The sequence below is a fragment of the Cnephaeus nilssonii genome (assembly GCF_951640355.1).
Source record: "Cnephaeus nilssonii genome assembly, chromosome: 16".
NCBI classification, from domain to species: Eukaryota; Metazoa; Chordata; class Mammalia; order Chiroptera; family Vespertilionidae; genus Cnephaeus; species Cnephaeus nilssonii.
In genome coordinates, this window is record NC_137087.1 from 43413109 (window position 1) to 43429797 (window position 16689).

The window sequence follows — 16689 nt, forward strand, 5'->3', positions numbered from 1 at the left end:
GAAGAGGGCAAAGAGGAGCTATTGTCTAATGGGTATTGAATTTCAGTTTTGCAAGATGAACAAGTTCTGGAGATTGGTTGCACAGCAATGTGACTATATTTAGTACTACTGAACTGTATACTTACAAATGGTTAGGATGGTAAATTTTATGTCATGTGCTGTGTGTTTTTTTACCACAATACAAAAATTTGATTTAAAAATATTATTACATAAATAATACCTTATAATTATGGAGAAATCAGAAAATACAGACAAGCAAAAATAATAAAAATCACCCACGATTCTACAGTTAATGTTAACATTTTGTTGCATAAATGCATAAATTCCATATGTGTAGGTTCACATTGAATATGCTATTTTGTAACCTTTTCCAACGTTTAACCATCTGTTAAGTTCTATGTTCTTAATTTAAAATCCGAAGGAATGGCTATTTCACACTTCTATGAACTCTAAGGCCTTAAACAGAAGTGAAACTGCACGTTTAGGGGTGCATACCCCTCCTTTGATGCTTCTCTCTTTACATCATGTGTCCGCCGGAGAAGTAAAGGCTTCTCCACTCCTGACCTGTCAGTCAGCTCTGCTAACATCTTTCAGTAGTTCCTTTTATTTTTCAATGTATTTTTTATTGATTTTAGAGAGGAAGAGAGAGGGAGAGAGAAATAGAAGCATCAATGATGAGAGAGAATCATTGATCAGCTGCATCCTGCACACCCCACACTGGGGGTTGAGCCAGCAACCCAGGCATGTGTCCTGATCAGAAATGGAACCGTGACCCCCTGGTTCATAGGTCGACGCTCAACCACCGAGTCCCGCCGGCTGGGCAGTAGCTCCTTTTAGATATGCTCACACCTACAGAGGCTTCTCGTGCTTGTGTGAACTGGTGAATCTGTCCCCGGGTCTCCTCGGTCACATGGCTGTCCACTGGGATCATGTAAACACACCTTCAAGCAAGGTTAACGATTAAATTGTTGGGATGAAAGGTCAGGAGAATTGCCTTGAGTTGTAACATCAGAATGGGAGATGACACATCACTACTCACCTTCCACCTTCTCTGAGGAAAAGAGTGAATAAGAAACAACAGTGATACGGGAGTCTTCATTTCAAAAGAGCTCCAGGAATCATGCTGGAGAAGTTCTGCAACTCTACTTTTTGGGTAAGAAATTACACTTATTCTCTTCTCAAACCAGAACAAAGAATAGATTAGCCTAGAGTGGCCACAAAGCAGAACCAGAAAAGGTAGATATGCAGTTGGTCTAAAGCTCAGGGTATTTTTTTTAAATAAAAGAATGTCAGAATATCTCCAGAGGATATTCTATGTGGGAGAAGTAATATATTTACTTATTTAGTTTTAAATTTAAAAAAATACTTTTTAAAAATTGATTTCAGAGAGGAAGGGAGAGGGAGAGAGAGATAGAAACATCAATGATGAGAGAGAATCATTGATCGGCTGCCTCCTGCACGCCCCACGCTGGGGACAGAGCCCACAACCCAGGCATGTGCCCTGATCGGGAATCAAACTGTGACCTCCTGATTCATAGGTCGATGCTCAACCACTGAGCCACACCATTTGGGCAGTAATATATTTATTTTATAACATATGTTTATTGTATCCCAGACTCTTTTCTTGGACAAGCTATCTACAAAATTGCCTCTCTAAAGTGAAATAGGAAAATGGCTTCTAATTTCATCTATGTTAAGAGTAGGAATTGTATAATTTGTGGGGTAGGAGGAAGAAGAGAAGGCTCATGACTGAGTCCTGTTGAATAATGTCAATGATGAAACAATAATGCTCTGAACTAGAGTAACTGGCGATTAGTGATGTGGACTGGAAGTTGAGGATAGGGATACAAATCTGGACATCATGAGCACTGAGACAATTTTTTGAAACATTAGAGCAGAGAATTTTGAGATAAACAGTGTGAGCAACAAAAACAAGTGGTTTAATGGAAGAGAGAATGAGAAGGGACCTTGGATTTAGTGATATTAAGAAAGTGTGGTCTACAAACTCCTAGCATCATCATCAGAATTACCTAGAATGTTAAAGTAGTTTAAATATCTTAGATAAGTCTTCTTGATTCTAAAGTTAGGTAACCTTATGGAGAGATAAGAAGAGCAGAAGTGAGATAGCAGAGCACCCGGGCAGCACTTCCCAGTCTTAGAAAAAACCTGGGTCCCGAGACCAGAAAACATATACCTCAGGAAGTGGGGCTTAATAGGCCAACCCTTGAGAATTCTCTCTAAGAGTTATCTGGCAGATCATCTTGATCAGGGCACCTTAACCTTTTCTTTAGAGAATCTGTTCAAACAGCCATACAAAACAATTCAAAAATATTTATTGGGAGAGAAAAATCTATTCTCACATGACTCAAATATAAGAACTAGTGCCCCCCACCCTCAATTCACAAGACACTTCTCATTATTGCAGAATGCAAAGACCAGTACAGAACTTGCTGGGAATAAGCCTTCTGTTCAACAGTTTCATTGTGCTTCTATGCTGAGGCCCCCTGGGTTTCTCACATAAGCCCTTGGGCTCTGACATAAGCTCTCTGGAGTCTAAATGTCATAGCATGACTAAGCATTCTACCTGCCTGCATATTTGAGTGTCTGCCAGTGAGTTCATTTGGTGCTAAAGACTAGAATAAGAAAAAGTTTTTATATCCCAAGGAACTATTCTCTCCATTTGGATTGGAGAAAAGTCCCTCTTCTTCCCACAACTTGGCGAAGTTTAGTCAATGACTGGTGGGGAAATTCACTTAGAATCACAGGAAGAAAGGTCTTTAATGGTTGCATTGGCCCAAAAAAGTCACTAAATGTCATTAAATTGTGAATTTGTGTCAATGGAGATGAATAGAAAAAGACAGCAGAAGGGTAGGGCTGGATGTAGATATACAACTTAGTTAAAATTGTTTGGAAACGGGTTGGGGCGGAGGGTGTGGGCTAGGGCTGGTCTTCTGTCTTCAAAATCATGTAACTAACAATCCTTACATTTTGGTCTCCCAGAATTCCTCATTGCTGGATAGCCCGGAGGCGGACCTGCCACTTTGCTTTGAACAAACTGTTCTGATATGGATTCCCTTGGGCTTCCTTTGGCTCCTGGCCCCTTGGCAACTTCTCCATGTGTATAGATCCAGGACCAAGAGATCTTCTATAACCAAACTCTACCTTGCTAAGCAGGTATGGAACCCAAGTATTTTCTAACTAATTCCTTGGTGCACCATAGAGACATTTTCTTGGTGGTTTATGGTAAGTGTCTTCTTCCCTGTCTTTAACCAGCCTTCCCAGGTGCTGTTGATTCAGGTAGAGACTTGTTCTGTGAGTGTCCCTCTCTCCACCTGCCTTATGCCTCCCTGGTCCCTTGCTATATTACTTAGTTAAGATGACTTTGAATTTTGCAAAAGAATAGTGACTTGGAAATCTTCTGGGGAGCAGACACCCTCAACACCAATAATGGGTACCAAATCAATAAAATATGTAGTTGTTGTCTTTTTAGTATTTGAGAAGGGAACGTGGGATTTCCTATCGTTAAGCTGTTCTATATCAGGGGACTGTAATTCAGTTGGCACCTACAATGAGGTGAAAATAAACTATATGATGTGTCCTCTGTCCTCTCGATTCAGGCAATCCAGCCATCATCGCTCATCTCCCCAAACTTGGGTCTGAAATAGGGCTTTCATTCTCCCACTCTCAACCTGAGGACTCATGGTTTTCTTATGTGAGGACTCATGTGAAATTTTCATCTATTACTCTTTCCATTTTCCCCCTCCAGTTTTGAAATCTTATTTCTCCAGGACTTCTTTTAGATGGCTGTTGGACTCTGAATTGATCATCCTTCTCAACTTCTCTCTTTTTAAAATTTATTTTTCTCTTTTTATGTTCTGAAAGATTTCTCCAAATTTTCTTCCTGTCATCCTAAAGAGTTTTTGTTTTAGTAATCACAGATTTGACTTCTAAGAATTATTCTTACTTTTTGAGTATACCTCTTAAAAAAACAATAGCATAAACCAACAAACTATTAATGGATGCAATGTCTTCTCAAATCTCTTGTAGGACATTAATTTTAAAATAAACATTATTTTCTGTTCAATTAATTATTTCTGTTTGTTTCATGCAAGAATCAGTTTTTCTGATTAATTATATTGGTTATCTGCTTTAATAGTACTGTTTTTTCTCGACTTTCTGGTGGTTATTAGTGTTCTGTTTTTTTTAAATACGTTTATATGTTAATGAACATATGTGGCTGGAGTAGGTTCCTCTGCCATTATATATGTCTGCTTCCCCATCTGGCCTCTCCCTGATGGGAGGACTGCCTGTGAGCTCTGAGACTTGCATGACTATTTGGACTACGGGCTTCCCCCAAGAGCAGGATCTCGGGTGGTACCTTTCTACCCCTACTGCGTGCCCAGTGAATTTACTCTGGATGAAGTTACTATGGGGCAGCAATACCCCCTCTACCCACTGGGCATCTTTCAGGGAAAGGATTCAGTTTCTTTAGAGAGTACTTTTGTTTTAGACTGTTTGGGGGTACGGGTGGTAAATATAATTGTTGTCAGTGGATTTGCAGTGATGGGGTGGGGGTCAGGAAGAGAAGAAAGTGACTGGTGGAACTATACTAGTTCTGTACACAGAATTTTAATTAAGACTGACTTCTGTTCTGTTTCCCATTCTTACTCACTGTCAGGGCTGACTACAGAGAATCGATTTATATTGGTTAAGACTCTCTCTCCTGGAAGTCATACCTGCTGGTTTAAACAGTCAAGAATTTTTCTTATAAAACAAACAGTCCAGAGGTAGTGTAACTCCAGAATTTGTTAACATAGCAGCTCAACAACATCAACAGGTAGCTGATTGTTTTTATCATTCTTCTGCTTACTTCAGCATATCAAGCCAATTACCAAGCTAGCACATGATTGCAGGATGGTTGCAGCTGCTTCAGGTATCACACCCATGTCAGTGTCCAGAGGCAGATAAAGAGGTCAGGTGCCCCTATGTGTCACTTCAACAAGTAGCTTTATTGAGATATAATCCACATACCATAGAAGACACCTCTTTAAAGTGTATAATTCATAGGTTTTTTAGTATAGTCACCATCACCACTGTCTAAAATTCCAGAATATTTTCATCGCTCCAAAATGAAACCCTGTACCTATTCAGCGGTAACATCCTGTATTCCCCCTCTCCTCCAGTCCCTGGCAACTCTAAATCTACTTTCTGTCTCTATGAATTTGTCTATCCAGTACATTTCTTATACTTGGAATTGTGCAATACTTTTGAAAGTTTTTTTTTTATTGTAGTAGAGTGTACATAAGATAAAATTAACCATTTTAATCATTTTAAAGTATACAATTCAGTAGCATTAAATACATTCATAATGTTGTATAGTCATCACCACTATCTAGTTCCAGGACGTTTTCATCACCTGAAATGGGAATCTTTCACCCATTAAACAGTTATTTCTCATCCTCTACTCCCCCTCTCCCCCAGCAACCACAAATCGGCTTTTGGTCTCTCTAAATGTCCAGTTTGGATATTTCATATATAAATGCAATCATACAGTATGTGGCCTTTGTGTCTGTCTTCTTTCATTTAGCATTATGTTTTCAAAGTTCATCCAGGTTGTAGCTTGTATCAGTATTCCATTCCTTTTTATGGCTGAATAATATATCATTGTATGGGTATACCATATTTTATTTATCTAATCTGTGGTTGATGGATATTTGCATTGTTTCTTTTTTGTGTGCCTATTTTGACTAATGATGCTAGGAACATTTGTGTACAAGTTTTTGGGTGGACATAGGTTTTCAGTTTTCTTGGGTATATATGTAGGGATAGAATTACTTACTCATTTGGTAAGTTTATGGAAACTCTATATTTTGAGGAACCGACAAACTGTTTTCCAAAGTGCCTGCACCGTGTTATATTCCTGCCAGCAATGTGTGAGTTTTTAACACAGTAGTTCTTCCTTATCCTTTGCGTTCCATGTGCTCAGTTACATATGGTCAACCAGTCTGAAAACAGTAAATACAAAGTTTCAGAAATAAACAATTCATAAGTTTTAAATTGTATGCTGTTCTGAGTAGTGTGGTGAAACCTCTTACCATCCAGCTCTGTGTCCCCTGGGATGGGAATCACTCCTTTGTCTCCATGCTGTATACACTACCCGCCCGTTAATCACTTAGTAGCCGTCTGGGTGATCAGATTGATTGTCTCAGTATTGGAGCGCTGTGTAAAGGAACCCTTGTTTTACTTAACAAAGGCACCAAGTGCAGGAATAGTGATGCTGGCAGTTCAGATCTGCCAAAGAAAAGCCATCAAGTTTATGTATATATATGAAAAAACATAGTGTATATAGTGTTCAATACTATCTGCAGTTTTAGGCATCCACGGTGGGTCTTGGAACATATCCCCCTGAAGATAAGGGGGGACTTCTATACTCATCCTCACCAATACGTGTTACTGTCACTTTTTTTTATTGTCACTATCCTAGACGTGAAGTGGTATCTCATTAGGGTTTTGATTTACATTTTCCTAATGACTGATAATGTTGAGCATCTTTTCATATTCTTTTGGCCACTTGAATACCTTCTTTGGAAAAATGTTTTATTTGAATAAACCCTTTGCCTACTTTTAATTAGGTTATTTGTGTCTTTCTATTGTTGAGTTGTAGAGTTCTTTATCTTCTGGATTTATGTATCACTTTGAACAGTTAAGAAAACTTTTCCCAGAAGCCCCCACAAGCTAGTTCCCACAAGCTGTCCCCACTTCTCTTTGGCCAGAATTGTGTCATATGTCCATGGCTAAAGCAGTCACAGGCCATTGGAATGGAACCATATCGCTGGTTTTAATTCACCTCATGGGGTTGGAAATGGGTCCAACTTCTACCCAAACATATGGCTGAGCTGAGTAGCATAGGTATTTTACAATAGAAGAGTTCTGTTAGGAAGAGGAGAATGGCTGTGAGGAGGCAAATCTACCAGTCAGGGTCCCAACAGGAAACCGGTGTCTGAAACAAAACAGGATAATATGAGGAAGTTGTATTTACAGAGGGACCTGGAGCTTAAGCAGCAAACTTACCACTCTAGGCTTGAAGGAACAAGAGTGGAGAGTGAATCTGGTGGGGCAGATAGAAGATACAAGCACAGCAACTAGTAATGTCAACTCAACCTCCCTTCACTGTTGTCTTTTCTTGTGTGTTTTGGGCGATGGTTTTCTCTGCTTTTACCTGTCACCATTGACACGTATGCTTTTTGTCTTCTAAAACTTATCTGATCTACTGAGCTTACCCTTTTTCATTCATATTCTCAGTGCTATTATGAATTTATTTCTTGGTACTTTACTACCATTTCAGTGGGTTGGGGAAGGATGGGAGATAAAGTACTAAACCTGCTTCTTGGACAGGAAACTCTTGCCTTTTTCTATGCATGTTTTTAAAACATAATTGAACTCATTGTATATGCAATTTTGTAGTCTACTTTTTTTTCACTTCAGATGATATAAAAAGCATTTCCCCGAGTTAATATTATTCTTCTAAAAATTTTATTGATTGATTTTGAGAGAGAGATGGATAGATTTGTTGTTCCACTTATATATGCATTCATTGGTTGATTCCTGTATATGCCCTGACAGAAGATCAAACCCACAACCTTAGTATATCGAGACGATGCTCTAACCAACTCATCCAGGGCTAAAATTATTCTTAAACATAATTCTGATCACTAACATCGTTCATCACATGAGTATACCATAAGTTATTTTAACAACTCTTGCAGCATTAGCTCCTCCCAACAAATCTCTCCACAACTGTTTTTGGGTAATTTTTCTTTTATAAGTGCTTCACTATTAAAAATGAGGCTCCAGGCCTCGCTGGGTGTGGCTCAATAGTTGCGCATTGACCTATGAACCAGGAGGTCACAATTTGATTCCCAGTCAGGGCACATGCCCAGGTTGTGGGCTTGGTCCCCAGTAGGAGGAATGTAGGAGGCAGCCAATATCTCTCAGCATTGATATTTCTATCTCTCTCTCACTCTTTCTTCCTCTCTGAATTTGATTTAAAAAAATATTTTAAAAATATAAGGCTCCAGTTAACATTCTTGTGCATAAATATTTGCCTACAATTCAGAATATTTCCTCAGAATAGATTCTTAGAAGTAAAATTACTATATCAAAGTATATTATCAGTTTAAGTCTTTTAAAACATAATGGAAACTTTTTATACTCTAGGAAGATTTTTGTCAACTTATAGTCTTAAAAGTGCATTAAAATTCATTTCTCAGCTCCCTTGCCAGCATTATGTAATCTATTTTTAACTTTACATGCAAAATGGCATCATATTGTTTTACTAATACAATTGATTTTTTGAAATTTGTTAAGATTGCCTGGCCGGAGTGGCTCAGTGGTTGAGCATCGACCTATGAAGCAGGAGGTCTCAGTTCAATTCCTGGTCAGGGCATATGCCTGGGTTGCAGGCTCAATTCCCAGTATGGGGTGTGCAGGAGGCAGCCGATTTATTATTATCTCATTATAGATGTTTCTATCTCTCTCTCTCTCCCTCTTCCTTCCTTTCTGAAATCAATAAAAATATGTTTTAAAATTTTTTGTTAAGATTATTTTTCATTTGTGAATTGTCTATTCACATCACTTGCTCATTTTTTTAAATGGGGGGTAGTGTATTTAACTTTTTATCTTTTTAATAGATAATTTACAGAGGGTTACAAAATTTAAAAGGTACAAAGAAGTACATGGTACTCCAGTTACTCATTCCTGTTTGAGCTGGCAACCATCAATACCAGTTCCAGAGATAATTCATACTTGTACAAATAACTACCTACATATATTTTTTTCACACAAATGTTAATGTCACATATATACTCTTCTGTGTCTTGAAGGTTTTTCCATTTGGCACATAAAGATCTGCTTCTTTTTATTGGCAACTTGAGATGCTGTTATTTGAGTGTACCATTATTCATGTGCCCTAATGATAGAAATCTAGGTGGTTTCCAATCTTCTACTATCATAAGCAATGCTGTAATAAATAGCTTCATAGATATGAGTGTGTCTGTAGGATGAACTCCTGGAAATGAAATTACGGGGCTAATGGTATATGGACTCAAAATCTTTATAGATAGTATAAAGTTCCCTGCATTGAGGTTTTTCTTCTAACCAACTTTTTATTATCAAACTTTTTGATATTTGCTAATTAGATAAGTGAAAAGTGGTATGTCATAATTTGAAATTGCACTCTTTTTTTATTAATGAGATTAAACAACTTTTCTTATGTTTAAAAGGCTTTTGTGTTTCTTTTTCTTTAAATTAACCATTTATATTTTACTAGAGGCCCGATGCACGGATTCATGCACCGGTGGGGTCCCTTGGCCTGGCCTGTGCCCTCTCTCAATCCCGGACCGCTCAGGATGTCAGAGAGCAGGGTTTTGGCCCGATCCCCGCAGGTCCAATCCAGACAGGAGGGAGCCTGATTCACACAGGCCCGATCCTGTGCGTGAGCGTCTGCCCCCTGGTGGTCAGTGCATGTCATAGCGACCAGTCGACTGGTTGTTCAGTCGCTTAGGCATTTATAGATATTTTTTATATAGGTATTTTGCATTGGTTATTGGTTTGTTGGTTTTTAAAAATTGCTTTGTAAGAGTTCTTTGTAGTGTAAATTGGTCCTTTTTGATATGGATTACTTCACGTATTTTTAATAAATTTGTATGAGTTTAATATATGTAAGCCCATGACAAGGCCTCCTCCTTTTCCTTGGCCTGGGGAGTGGTGTGCTGGTTGCTATTCTCTTTACCTCAAGGGTGGGTGCTTTAGCTCCAAGTTGCTCTATTTTACTTCCTAATTTACCTAAAGGCAAACATAAATTAGCACTGCAAAAGCAATTATTTTTTCCCAAAAAACAATTCACAGTCTCATGTGAGGAAAGCACAATAATGTGCAGCATATTATATACTCCAGAAACATGCATTCCCCTTATTAACATGTTTTCACTCTAGCCTTGTTAAATAATAGCACTGTTTCTATGGTTAAATTGATTCGTTTCCCTCCTTGGCTGGTTTTCATTACAAAGGGCCCAGTATATTTGCCTGAGTCATTCTGGATGAATGAGGCATGGGAATGAGTAGGGATAGATAGATGGGAGTAAGAAGGGTAGGCAAGACAGTACTAAGGATCTTTATTTTGACAGTCAAGATGCTGGTGGACCTCCTCAGCAGAGGTAGTAATTTTCCATCCTGATAAGGGTACGTGGTCCTTTAGAACCATACAATGTGTATCATGTCCCATTAGCTCATAGGACAAATATTGATTGGCTTGTAGTCATTTTAGGGTGACAGAGTTGCAATTGTTTGCAATGTTAACTTCAAAGGTTATATGGGGAAACGGCTGGGACTAAGACCATATAAGCCTAACCAGTGGACACAGACAATGGGGGGTGAGGGCCTGAGTGGGGGGGTGGGGGTGGGAAGGTAATGGGGGGATGAGGACAAATATGTAATACCTTAATCAATCAATAAATTAAAATGCAAAAAATAAAAATAAAAAAGACCAAAGAAAGGTAATAGTGCCATTCCAACTAGAGTCGGGGATCCTCCTTTTAAATCTATTGCCTCAGGTATCTATTGCTGTGTAACTGATTACATCAAAATTTAGCAGCTTAAAAGTAAACAGTTTTTATCTCACAGTTTCTCTGCGTCAGGGATTTGGTAGCAGCTTATCTGGGTTCTGCTTCAGGGTCTCTCCTGAGCTGATAGTTACTATGCTGGGACTAAGGTCATCTGAAGTTTTGATTGTGGCTAGAGGATCTGATTCTAGAATAACTCACTCACATGTTGGCAGGTCTCAGTTCCTTACCAAGCGAACCTCCCCATAGAGCTAGAATGTCCTCATGAGGGGTCAGTGAGTGATCTAAGAGAAAGAACAAGGAGGAAGCCAGCTAGTCTTGGAAGTCACACACTGTCCCTTCCACCTTATTCTACTCATTAGAAACAAATCACTAAGTTAGCTCACACTCAAGGAGCTTTATGGAAGAGAGGCCTATCAAAGAATTTGTGGACTTAGTTTAAAACCATCACACTCAACATTCCTCAAAAACACTTAGCATACTTCGAACTTTATTCCATTGCTTGAACACATGTATCCGTTCACGCCAGAAATATTTATTGGTGTGTTATCTGAATCACTGCATACCATTTTAACCATCAATTACTGGAACCATTTTATTTTAAAGAATGATATCCTCCTAACAGTGGTCTTTTTGCCTTTCCAGGTGCTTGTTGGGTTTCTTCTTATTCTAGCAGCCATAGAGCTGGCCTTTGTACTCATAGAAGACTCTGGACAAGGCACGGTCCCTGCCGTTCGATATACCAATCCAAGCCTCTACCTGGGCACATGGGTAAGTCCCGTCACCACTTCTGCCCTGTTTATCTTATCTCTATTCAAAGTCATGTCGCTGAAATTGACTCTTTTGGAACGAAATACAGTCCAATGTCATCTACCTTTTTCAAGGGACCTGTGATGAGGCAAAGCTTGATTATAATGGGGCAAAACAAATTTTAGCTTTTCATCTTCTTTTGAACTCTAGTTTATAGAGCCTTCTCCTTAGGGCAAGTACTACATTTAATGACTAAGATATGTATCTTATGTATTTATATTTTTCCACCTAAGGATCATATGTGAAATTCAGGTTTATTGAGACGAAATAATTTCCTTAAATGTTGTAAATATTACTTTTAAATTGATTGACTGTAGACTATAATCAATGGATCACTGTGTATAGCGTTGTTTGTATAAACTTGATGACAGAAGTTGATGTTTCTTCTGCAGGCATGATTTTGGGGGGCTGCCTATCTAGTTGTTTTAAAAGCAATTGAATTGATGCCATCATTTTTATTATCCCTCATAATTATTTGGATTTCCAGTCTCTCTTGAAAAATCAGAATGTCTGGCAATGATGGGCCTCCATTCCCTCAGGGCAATGGTCAACTAGGATTGAGTAGCAGTTGTCCCCATTAGACCAGTCATATGCCAGGTACAGTCTCCCACACTTCACTCAGTAACATGGTCTGCCTGACCCCTGCAGGCATATTGTTTGTTAACCCTGCTTAGAACAAACAAAGAAGGGTTTAAGAGGTGGTGTGCTGCAGCCAGCTCACAGAGCTGATTCTGTGCATCTCTTCCCAATCCTGCATCTGGTGACATCATACTGGAACTTGAAACCCGCAACAGTGGGAGTATTTATACCACGGAAATTGGCAACTGCTATAAATCATGGCTTCTCCCCCTTCCCCCAGAATATTGGTTTACTGAATTTAGGAAACCAACATTTAATTAATTACATCTACTAATAAGTGAGATGTTACAAGGGAAGTGTTTTTATTGACTGCTTAATCTGTGATACTATTAGAAAATCATGATACAGACACTTTGCACCTATCCGGCAGAATATGCCTCCATCACCCGACTACTGCAGTGCCTGACGTTAATTTCCTTGGGTCTTGAAAAGATTTTTCTGGCTCCCAGAGTAACTACATTAAAATGCAGATGGTGACCTTCTGCCTTCTTTGCTAACTCCCCACCCAAGTGTGGTGAATAGAGATGGGGTGGGGACAGGGGTCCCAGGGAGAGCATGGAGGCCCTGAAAAGAGAAAGTTGGATGGTGTCAGGGAGGAAATCTACAATTTGGCATTTGTGTGCTTTCTGCCCGGCCAGATTAAGTACAACAGTCTCTTCCCGTAGTCCTCCTTTCTTCCTTTGTTTTCTGACATCCCTTTTGCCTCTTTTCCTTGGCTAGTGACAATATATTTCAGAACTTGATGTGACTGTCTCTCTAGCTCCTGGTTTTGCTGATCCAACACAGCAGGCGCTGGTGTGTGCAGAAGGACTCTTGGTTCCTGTCCCTCTTCTGGATTCTCTCAATACTCTGTGGCACTTTCCAGTTTCAGACTCTGATCCGAATGCTTTTAAAGGTAAGGAGGGAAGAGAGGGTGACCCGAGGAGAAACTGCTAGGCAACTTCTCAGTTGGAGCCAATGGCTTACAGTAAGTTGAGCTCCAGGATAGAATCGTATTTAGGGGATTTGATAGAGGCTTTAATCACAAATATTCACATATGTGGGCTGTGTAGACTTCATTTGGGTAACAGGTTCATTTTCTCTTTGTTTTGTTTTTCTTTTTCCCATAGGGCAACAATTCCAGTCTAGCCTACTCCTGCCTGTTCTTCATCTGCTATGCATTCCAGATCCTGATCCTGGTCCTTTCAGCATTTTCAGAAAAAGGCTCATCAGATGTGAGACTTGAAATAGACCCACCTCATAGATTACTTAATTGGATGGCCCCTTGATAAATATATAAGGCATCAAGGTCTAGGTGTCTAGGTCTTACACAGGTCCCCTGAGATGTCTATGTCTCTTGGAGGTCCCCCGAGCCCAGAATACAGTAGTATAAGACCATTTTGTGACATAAGGCAATGGAAGGTGACTAGAATATGGATATATTGACTTTGATATTGACCTACCAGTCTTTAGCATAGACAGTTAATCCATACATCTATGCCAGAAGGTCTGATTGTTGCTAAATTGGTGACCTTAGGGTCTCCAAATAAATATATGTTGACCAGCCTATTTTGGTATCATATGTAGTTTCTAGAACATATGTCAGTTTCTGATTTTAGAGTCCCATGGAGTTCCTGTTTTCAATTGATTTATTTTCTGATTTTTTGTGTGTTTTTCAGAATCCATCACTCACGGCTTCATTTCTGAGTAAAATTACCTTTAGTTGGTATGACAGGTAGGAAATGCCTGGAGAATGGGTTGTCTCTATCCCCACCTCCTCAATCATTGGAAAGTGATGGAAATCTTAATTTTTCAAAATGCCTCCTGTGGCCTCCATATCTCCTCTTCTTAGAGTCTGAGGATGTTCTGACAGATCGATTTAGTTAATTGCCTTCATTGGGCAGATTGAGATGATGAGGAAAAGTTGGAAGGATATTTGCTCTTGGTAGCCTGAGGTTCCCTGGAGAAAAGGAAAGGCTATAAGAAAAGGAGGCAGTAGAATAGGAACAGGGGAATGTGGGGGCAGGCAGTGAGGCACAGATTCGGAGGGCAAGGGATGAATTAGTTGTCCTGGGCTCCCAGAGGATCTGGAGCAGGCATTCTTGTCCTTTGTAGTTCCACAGACCCTTTTGTCTGGTAACACCCAGGTAATGTTTTCAATGCATAAAACAAAAGACAAAGGTTATTAAGGAAAACAAATATATTGAAATATGGTTACCTAAATATTCTTTTAAAGACCAAATATGTGATGTGGAAATCAAGTGCTTCTTGATTAATGCATTACATAACGATCTAGTGACGGGTCTAACAATGACCATAGTTTCACAATAGTAATGAGTGTAAATGAGCCATGAAAACGTCTGTGATTTCTCCCAGGGACAAAGGCACAGGTACTCCTTTTTACAACTCTGGTTGGCTGCCTTTACTCATATTAGAAGGAAAGGCTAAATATCAGTTATAAGCTATTAAAAATAAAGACATGATTTATTTTCTATCCCTTTTCTCAAATCCTAGGTTGAGGAGCTCTGACCTAGGGAGACAATATGGAGGTGGCCTCCAGATCTGCTCAATTCCTTAAGAGCATGTGGAGGCCCCTCCAGGAGATGCCAGAGCAGCAAAGAGGTAGCCAGTGTTGAGGAGGAAGGAGCAGGAGCAGGGGGAGGTGATGCCCTTTTGGCTCTTAATTCAGTAACGCCCCTCCCCTTCTCTTCTCTTGTCTTCTCCCACCTTCTGTTACCCACACGGGTCCCTCTCCTGTTCTCTTCACTCTTATGTCAAGATTAAAGGGTCAGGAGATGGAGTAGTGGAGCAAGGGAGAAGTCTCATTCTTCTGTCCCTCCATCCCAGAAGTGGGATGTGGGTTTTGATAGAGGCATCCAGGAGACAGCCTCTGATCCAGCCTGGAAGGTCTCAGCCTCCGGCTCATCTCATTCTAGCATTGTTCTGAAAGGCTACAAGCAGCCTCTGACGCTCGAAGATGTCTGGGATGTGGATGAACAGAGTAAAACCAGGATGCTAGTCAGCAAATTTGAAACACACATGGCCGGGGAGCTGCTGAAGGCCAGGCGGGCACTGCAGAGACGGCAGCAGAAAGCCCAGAGGAACTCTGGAACCAGGCTGCATGGGCTGAACAAGAACCAGAGCCAAAGCCAAGATGTCCTTGTTCTGGTAACTTTTCCATGAGGGTCTGTGTGAATGTGTTGTAGTCTCAGGCAAGAGGACATCAGTGTCATGGTGATTCTATCCTCACATACTTTGCAGTGTATTTTATATTATTACTAGAGGCCCGGAGCATGAAAATTCATGCACTGGAGGGGGGATCCCTCAGCCCCGCCTGGCCCCTCTCACAGTCTGGGAGCCCTCAGGAGTGGGAGGCGACCCAGCGATCAGGGGAAGGTGATGTCCCCATCACACCTCTGCTGCTGCCACTGCTGGCAGCGCAAGCCTTGGCCAGCCCTGGTTACGTGAGCCTTGGGCAGCCCTGGGTGGCCGGGGGGCTGAGAGGACTGGGGGACTCTGGAGGCAGGTTCGCAGAGCGGCTGGGCCTGCCTGGGGGCGGGCCCGGCCTTGCCGCGTGCCTGCCATCCTGGCGGGGCTGAGGGGACTGGGCACCACCATCTTGTGGCTGTGGGCACCGCCATCTTTGAGGGCAGGGTAGTCAATTAGCGTATTCCTTCCTTATTGGCTGTGGGGCGCTGCCATCTTTGCAATGGCATGAGGGTCAATTAGCATATTCCCTCTTTATTAGATAGGATTTGTATTCACAACACTAAGAATACCTTAGTGTTGGAAACATAGAGGTATAATGTTCTATTTGCTTTCCTTTAAGGTATACTTGAAATTTTCTATAATAAAATGTGTTTTTTTTTTAATCCTCACCTGAGGACATTTTTCCATTGATTTTAGAGAGAGTAGAAGAGAGAGGGAAAGATAGCCGGAAACATCGAAGTGAGAGAAGCACATCGATTGGTTGCCTCCTGCACGCCCCTGACTAGGGCCCAAGGAGGAGCCTGCAACCAAAGTACATGCCCTTGACCAGAATCGAACCCAGGACACTTCGGTCTGCAGGCCAACACTCTATCCACTGAGCCAATCTGTCTAGGGCTAATAAAATGTTTTTTAAAATAGAAAGATAAAATAATACCTTAGTGTTCTAGAATTTGTACCTTGGTGGAACTCAGCATTGGCAGTTAATTCACTGACTTTTTTTCACTTGAAAATACTTATTGAGAGTCACTGTGCCTCACCAAACCTGTACAAGAAGGCGACAGGGCTCAGGGGCTCTGCCCTGCAGGACAGAACCGACACCAGCACCTCTGGGGACACTGTTGCTGTTTGGTGTTGTACCTAGGAAGAAGCTAAAAAGAAAAAAAAGAAGTCTGGGACCGCAGAAGACTTTCCTAAGTCTTGGTTGGTCAAGACCCTCTTCAAAACTTTCTATATCATACTCCTGAAGTCCTTCCTGCTGAAGCTGGTGCACGACATACTCATGTTTCTGAACCCTCAGCTGCTGAAGTGAGTCTCAGCCCGGTGCTATCTCGGGGCCTCCTCTGCCACTCTCCTTTTTGCCCTCTGTGTCTGCAGGTAGGAGCTTGTCATTAAATTATCATTTAAAAGTATATTTTTTTATTGATTTCAGAGAG

The 16689-nt window shown here is 40.6% G+C and overlaps 1 protein-coding gene across 1 annotated transcript in view; it reads left to right on the top strand.

Annotated features, from left to right (window-relative positions):
* Nucleotides 1–1022: 1022 nt before the first annotated feature.
* Nucleotides 1023–16689, top strand: part of ABCC2 (ATP binding cassette subfamily C member 2) — a 65416-nt gene continuing 49749 nt past the window's right edge. The window contains exons 1-8 of the mRNA XM_079793383.1: nt 1023–1153; nt 3001–3174; nt 11264–11389; nt 12828–12962; nt 13177–13281; nt 13726–13781; nt 14983–15214; nt 16398–16561. Coding sequence (XP_079649509.1) covers nt 1121–1153; nt 3001–3174; nt 11264–11389; nt 12828–12962; nt 13177–13281; nt 13726–13781; nt 14983–15214; nt 16398–16561 — 1025 coding nt within the window. The 5' untranslated portion in view covers nt 1023–1120. The remainder of the gene's footprint in view (nt 1154–3000; nt 3175–11263; nt 11390–12827; nt 12963–13176; nt 13282–13725; nt 13782–14982; nt 15215–16397; nt 16562–16689) is intronic.